The 7,551-nt window shown below is 43.4% G+C and overlaps 1 protein-coding gene across 1 annotated transcript; it reads right to left on the bottom strand.

Annotated features, from left to right (window-relative positions):
- Positions 1-264: 264 nt before the first annotated feature.
- On the bottom strand, positions 265-4,725 carry LOC147620746 (pentatricopeptide repeat-containing protein At3g03580-like). The gene has a single exon (XM_086825349.1). The coding sequence runs from the start codon at positions 4,723-4,725 to the stop codon at positions 265-267; it is 4,461 nt and encodes a 1,486-aa protein (XP_086681475.1).
- Between the last annotated feature and the right edge of the window lie 2,826 nt (positions 4,726-7,551).

Raw genomic sequence — 7,551 nt, 5'->3', positions numbered from 1 at the left:
ACACCCACATCATATAGATCATGCACGAAAACCATGGAATCATCACATTGTGATGTTTGTACCCTTGTTAAGGCTTTAACAATAGCTTGCATGAACCACTTGCACATCCAGAGCACTATCATGCATGCATCTGCGTAGGATGCACAACCCTTAACATACCAGCTTGCACCTATGATTGTGTCTCTATGTTGTGAAGGTTTTCCCTTCTGAATAAGTTCCGATTGTCATAGAGAAAAGTTGTTGAGTCTGCATGCACTAGCATTGTCAATAGTCTCTGCAAGAACACCTTCCATCCTTGAACAAATGAAAGTGAACTGAATCTCTGCAAATTATCATTCGTTGTTCTACCTTGCAAATAAGTGCAATTACAACATGGCAATCATCACAAACCCGGAGATTTTTGACAACACGTAAAGGTGTCCCCTCCAAGGTATTCATTAAGCCACATGCGATTGCAATCTTCTCATTGTGACCACATGAGGTGTTGTCATCTTCCACTATATTGTCAGTTATGTGCTGTAACATGGGACCACTTACTGGTACAACTTTTTCCTCCAATTTGGCACGTGTAAGCTTTAGCCTTTCAAGTAGATATTTCCTCTGAGAAGACGTTATGTTTCCCATGCCAAACGTATGCACAAACTCACCAATTTCGATTGAACTCTTCGTTGGATCCTTCCATGCTCGAATATTTGCTCTCATCACTTCAATCTTCTTCACATCCTCCCACATGTGAGCGTCTGCATAGATGTTGGACATCAAAATCAACACTGCTGGGTGCTTTTCATCGAGACTCACTGCATGGTCAAAGGCCTGCCTACCAAGCTCTACATTACCCCACTTGCGGCAAGCGCCCAGTATGGTTCTCCATGTCACAAGATCCGGTTGAAATGGCAGCTTCTCCACCATTTCCTTGGCCTCTTTCAGCAGACCAGCCCGGCAGAAAAGATCAACCATACAATTGTAGTGCTTGATGGTTGGAGTAATGCCGTACTCTTTTCTCATGGACTCCAAATATTTCTGGCCCTTATGTAGAAGACCTGCATGACTGCATACCATGAGAACACTAAGAAATGTAATCCCATCTGGCTGCATACCTTCCTCAATCATTCGTTCAAATGAAGAGAATACAAGCTCACTCTCCCCTAGTCTAGCATATCCGGTGATCAAAGATGTCCATCTCACAAGATCCTTTGTATGCAGGGCATCAAACACCTGCTGTGCATTGTCCGTGCTACCACACTTGCAATACATGTCAATGAGAGCACTAGTCATGTTTGTTTCACTCACCTCAACTTCACCAAATGTGGAGATTTGAGCATGAACTTGTTGTCCAAGTGCTAGGGTGTTGCTGCTACCACACGCTTTCAAAATGCTCATGAAAGTTGTATTATTTGGTAACAGGCCTTGCTCTTGCATTCTCCTATAAAGCACAAAGGCCATCCTTTCTCCTTGCTCGGCAAAGCCCAGAAGCAGTGTGTTCCAGGAAATGATATCTGGAAGCACCCCTTCTACTTGCATCTTATCCAAGAAAAGCAGAGCTTCTTGAACAAGCTCGTGTTCCACATATCCTGCAATAAGTGTGTTCCACAAGACAACATCTGGAACCAGAAGCTGATCAAATAGTTTCCATGCTTCTAAAAAGTCTCCACTTTTGGCATACATGTACACCAACATGGTGCCAACAAAATGATCTCTTTCGAAACCCCCTTTGATAATCTCAGTATGTATAAACCGGCCTTTGTCCAAGTCTCCTAAGTTAAAACAAGCCTTCAAGCTGCACACAAATGTGACAGCATTGGGGGACACCCCTACCAGCTGCATGTTGTCTACACAGTTCAGCACTTCCTCGCCAAGCTTGTGTTCCAAATACCCTGTGATAAATGTGTTCCACAAACCTATATCTTGAGCAGTCAGCTTATCAAAAACTTCCTTTGCTTCTGCCAGTGAGCCACATTTTGCATACATATCTATAAGATTATTGCCAACAGAGTAGTAGCTTTCAAATCCCACTTTGACAATGTCTGAGTGTATTCTTCTGCCACTACCTATGTTGCCACAAGCATTTAGGCTGCAACCAAATGTGACAGCATTCGGGGATACACCCTCCAGTTGCATTTGTTCTAGAGAGTGCATCACTTGCTCCCAATGCCCACATATAACATACCCTGCAAGTAGTGCATTCCATGACACCACATCTTGAACCGGCAGGTGGCTGAACACTTCCTGTGCTTCTGCAAGGAGATTACATTGAGCATATGTATCCACCAATGTGTTGCCAACAAAAGAAACACCTTCAAAACCCTCTTTAACAATCTCACTATGTAAATTTTGGCACCCATCAATAGCTTCTATGCTGCTGCATGCTATCAAACAGCGAACAAAGGTGACAGCATCTGGTGACACACCCTCCAATTGCATCTGTTGCAAACAGTTGAGCGCTTCCTCCTCAAGACCGTGCTCAGCATACCCTGCACTCAGAGCATTCCACGAGACTACATCCCGCACCAGCAGCTCATCAAACACATCCTGTGCTTCTAGGAGCAAGCCAAAGTTTGCATACACATCTACCAATGTGTTGCTAAGAAAAGTGTTTCTTTCAAAACCCTCGTTGGCGATCATGGCATGTATTTCCCTGCCCTTGTCTATAGCCCCTAAATGCTTACAAGCTCTTAAGCTGCAAACAAGCGTGGCATCACTTGGAGACACACCCTGCAACTGCATCTGTTCCAAGGATGTCAATGCCTCCTCACCGAGCTCATGCTCAGCATACCCAGAGATAAGTGCAGTCCATGAGACATCATCTTGAATTGGAAGCTCCTCAAACAGTTCTTGTGCTTCTACAAAAAAACCGCATTTGGCATACATATCCACCAAAGTATTTTCAATAAAAGGATCATTTTCAAACCCCTCTTTAGCAGTCTCAGCATGAAGTTCTTGGCCCCTCTCTAAATCTCTCAAGGTGCAACAGGCTTTCAAGCTGCAAGTAAATGTGATGGCCGTAGGCGACATGCCCTCTGATTGCATCTGTTGTAAACAATACAGCATCTCCTCACCAAGCCCTTGCTCAGCATACCCGGACATCAGTGTGTTCCAAGAGATCACATTTCGAGCCGGCAACTCATCGAAAACTTCTTGTGCCTCTGCAAAAGATCCACATTTTGCATACATATCCAACAAAGAGTTAGCCACAAAAAGGTCCTTTTTCAATCCTTTTCTCGAGATCTCAACATGCAATTCTCGGCCCCTTTCAATGGCTCCAATACTGCCACAAGCTTTCAAGCTGTAAACATACGTGGTGGCATTCAGAGAAACCCCGTCCTGCTGCATCTGGTCCACACAATTTAATGCTTCCGCACCCAGCCCATGTTCGGCATACCCCGCAATTAGTGCTGTCCATGAGACTACATCTTGAAGTTGCAACGCATAGAACACTCCACGAGCTTCTGCAAGTGAGCCACATTTCGCATACATATCCACCAATGCACTGCCAATAGAGAGATCGCTTTCAAATCCTTCTTTGATGATTTCAGTGTGTAACTCCCAGCTCCTATCTATGTCTCCTCCATTTGCACAAGCTTTCAGACCACAAACAAAGGCTACAGCATCTGGGGGTATGCCCTCCAATTGCATCTTCTGCAGACATTTTAGCGCTTCCTCACTGAGCCCAAGCTCAGCATACCCAGAAATCAGTGATGTCCATGAGACTTCATCATGGATTGGAAGCTTATCAAAAGACTCTTGTGCTTCAGCGAAGGAACCACATTTGGAATACATGTCCACCACAACGCTGCTGACAAACACATCCTTTTCAAAACCCTTTTGAAGGATCTCAGCATGCAGCTCTTGTCCCTTGTTGATATCTCCTATGCTGCCACACGCTTTCAAGATGCACACAAGTGTCACAGCATTAGGAGACACACCCTCACCTCGCATGTCCTCCAAATAACTCAGAGCTTCCTCACCATCAGCATAGCCTGCAAGCAGTGCATTCCATGAGACGACATCACGAAGCGGCATCTTGTCAAACACAGCTCGCGCTTCTGCAGGTGAGCTACATTTGGCATACATGTCCACCAATGTATTGCTGATAAAAGCATCTCTTTCAAACTCTTCTTTGACAATCTCACAGTGTATCTCTTGCCCTTTTCCCACACATTTGAGCTTAGCACAAGCTTTCAGTACAACCATGAGAGTGTACATACTAGGATCTACACAATCCTCTTGCATCTTTTGAAACAGCTCCAGGGCCCTTACAGGTTCCCCACATTCAATATACCCTTGTATGAGAGACGTCCAAGAATGTTCATTTCGACGAATCAAATTGCGGAAAGCCTGCTGAGCGTGAAGCACGCTTCCACATTTCACAAACAGAGGGACTAGATGGTTCCCCAATGCACAATGCGTTTCCAATCCATTGACACATATATGCCTATGCACAAGCTTAGCATGCACAAGACTTTTCCTTTCTCTGCACTTCTCCAAGATGCTGATAAAGTCATCTATTGAAGGTGGAAAACCCCTATGCTCCAAAGCACAAAATGCCTCCTCTAGGTTAAGCATCTCCAAAGAAGTGTTCTTATGCAAACGCTGTTCTTCAAATGCATTCACTTCTACTTTAGAGCTGAAGACGGGCATGTGGCCATTACATGCCATGTCTCCCTTCATTATCTTGCTTCCTGACTCGTCTTTAAAGGCAACTTGTGCCCCCAGTATGCCAGCCATTTTTCAGCCACTACTCAATAATGTGAACACTTCAAGGTCTAGCCGTGAATCACATGTCGAAAACACATCACACACCTAAGTGCATAGAAAAGCCCACTTGTTGAAACCCTTGAATTCATCTGCTTAGGTTCCCTGATTAAACAGCCATCGATCCACAGCATCTGGTCACCCGTACCTTTATGAATTGAACCTAGAATCCTATGTGGGTATGAATCAATCCAAACAGAGTGTCCAAAAGTATGTAAGGCATCTCCTGAGGAAACACTAACTGGAGGCTTGCCTTGCTTGCCCCACCATGTGACAGTAATTCTCTGAATGCGTGCAAGGATGAAGGGATTCAAAACCCTCATGTTTGGGTAGTTACCTATCATTTGAGAGTATGTATGCCATGTGCAAACATGGGCATTGGATGAAAAAAAGACACTAATAAGGACACTGCTTTGCTTGTTCTGCCATTTGAAAGCATCCAGGGTGTGTCTATATTCATCTAGGATGTGTCATGGCATGGCCATAATCCATGGATGGACATCATTTCACATCCACCTCACTGTTTTCCCACATCCACCTCATTAAATCCAACAATAATTAGGCTTCAAACTGTTAAGAATCCACCCTCAACTACGTATGAACATCATTTGGGATCAAATCAAAACCCTAATCATGTGTCGATGCATGTCTCAAATTTGAAAATCCACCCCATGGTTGTAGAAATTAAAGGGGGCGAGAATTTGAAAACCTGAAGTAATTGACAAAGTGTTGTACCACCAGCTTGAGAGATGAATGGCGTGCTATTGCAGAGCAACTTACATTGATGACGAAATCAAGCCCCTATGTGCATGAACATGATACATGTCAAGGTGCTGTGGCATGACTCATACTAAGGGTGGATTCCCATGCATATCCCGGGTGACCTTAGAAGCTGACATGGCAAATGCCGATTCCTGCAAAATTGGCACACGCTCACAATGTTGCCGGACAAGAGTTTCACTATTTGTAATGGGCTGTCCCAAGAAGGCTGTTGGGAGTTCGAATCAGTCTTCACACGCATTTTAATATTAAATTTATTCAATATTTTGTTGTCTAAAACACTTATTAACCTTTTCTTTGGGGAAAATATATATATATATAGAAATAAAACTGAGTACAGCTGCAACCGAAAGATTTTTAAATAAGTTGAAGAAATGGGAGGGTATTAGGGCCCCATTTCACGACAGGGTGGCCATCTCTAATGTGGCGTTAAATGCTTACATTATGTTTCCATGTTAAGTGCTTACATTATGTTTCCATGTCTTGTGTTAGATTTTAGAAAATGCCAATGGAAGAGGATTGTAGCCCCAGTCAGGAATTTCTTATGGAAAAATGGTGGAAATGATAGAAAAGCCTCAGCCTGGTTAGCCTGGGAGAAAATGAGCTTGCCTAAAAGGTAAGGTGGGAGGCATTGGGATCCTACATCTGCCCACCCATGCTAAAGCAAGGATAGTTACGAGTCTATCTAAATGTCTTCGGCAAGAGGAGATTTGGACCAAGCTGGTAAAAGAGGTTGTTGAAGATTCCAATGTGCAATACAAAGGCAGGTGAATGGAACTGGATTGGAAAGACAAGCTTCTATCTTATGCCCCCTTCTGCAAGTTCTTATGTGCTAAGTGGAAGGAAGTATTGGGTTTGGTGCAATGGGATGGTTGTACCAGAGCCACATGGAACTCTCTTTTCAGTCTTGGATTATGGTGGACCCAAAAATTTACTTCTCCTTTGGCCCATCTAGATGTCAGGATAGCCATAAAATTGGATAATGGAGGATTGAGAAGGTAGGTTAATTGCTGGGATTGGATTCAGGTTGGGTGAAAGGAGTTGGGACAGTTAAAGGAAGAGTTTAGGCTTCAACAAAGTGGAGAAGGGCTGGGTATCTATTGCATTCGATGAGACCTTTTGGTTGAAAGATTGGGCATGGTTTAATGGAGTTAAAATAGAGAAGGTGGTTACTAGGGTCTTCTATGAAGAGATGTGCAGGAGTGAGGTGAATGTGCAGTACTGCAATAAAATCTAGAAGGTCATATGGAACTCTACCACTTGGATGAAGAGATGGAAGCTTCTATGGGAAGTAGATATTCTTGTGAAGGCCGAGTTTCTCTTGTGGAGGGTCTGTATGTGGGCTTTGCCTATTGGGTACAAACTGTTACAGAGGAACTTCACTTTTGGGTTATGCCCTAGATGCAAATCAACATTGGAGGATGGAAGACATGCCTTTTGGAATTGTCTTGCCATTAGAGGGGCCTGGGGCAGGATTGGTAAATAGGTCTCAAGTTGTATAGGGTTACAAAGGTATTGGGGGGGATTGGTTGCTAGGAAGATTGTCTGAAACTAATGGGGCTACTAATTTGGTCTTCTGCTTTATTAGATACTATTGTTTATGGGAGATATGGAACTCTAGGAATAGTATAATATTTCAAAATGGACCAAGCTAAGGGATAGAGGTGATAGATTTGATGCATAGATGTGTGTATGAATGCTAGTTTATATATTATGTTAATAAAAGGAGTGATTGTACTTTTGTTCACTTGGTTCAGGCCCTTCAAACAGGGATTAAACGAGCTACTCTCTGGTCAAGGAGACACTTGTACATACTAGGGTGTCCTAACAAATCTTGTTATTTGGCAAGGTGCAACATGGAAGGATTGAAAGACAAGGCATCCCAATTTTGGGCCAAAACCAAGAGATCGTATATGAGAATCCCTTGGGCAAGAAACCTGTGGTGAAGGTATGGACTAAAGGAGATTGAATGGAGGAACAAACTACAAAAGGTTGTACTACTGAGTCTATGCTTAAAAC

Source organism: Cibotium barometz, chromosome 31 (genome assembly GCF_041138505.1).
Source record: "Cibotium barometz isolate CiBa-2024 chromosome 31, ASM4113850v1, whole genome shotgun sequence".
Taxonomy (NCBI): domain Eukaryota; kingdom Viridiplantae; phylum Streptophyta; class Polypodiopsida; order Cyatheales; family Cibotiaceae; genus Cibotium; species Cibotium barometz.
This window is presented reverse-complemented; position numbering and strand designations above follow the sequence as displayed.

Coding starts and splice junctions, on each gene's coding strand:
- LOC147620746 (XM_086825349.1), bottom strand. CDS start 4,725: ATGGCTGGCATACTGGGGGCACAAGTTGCCTTTAAAGACGAGTCAGGA.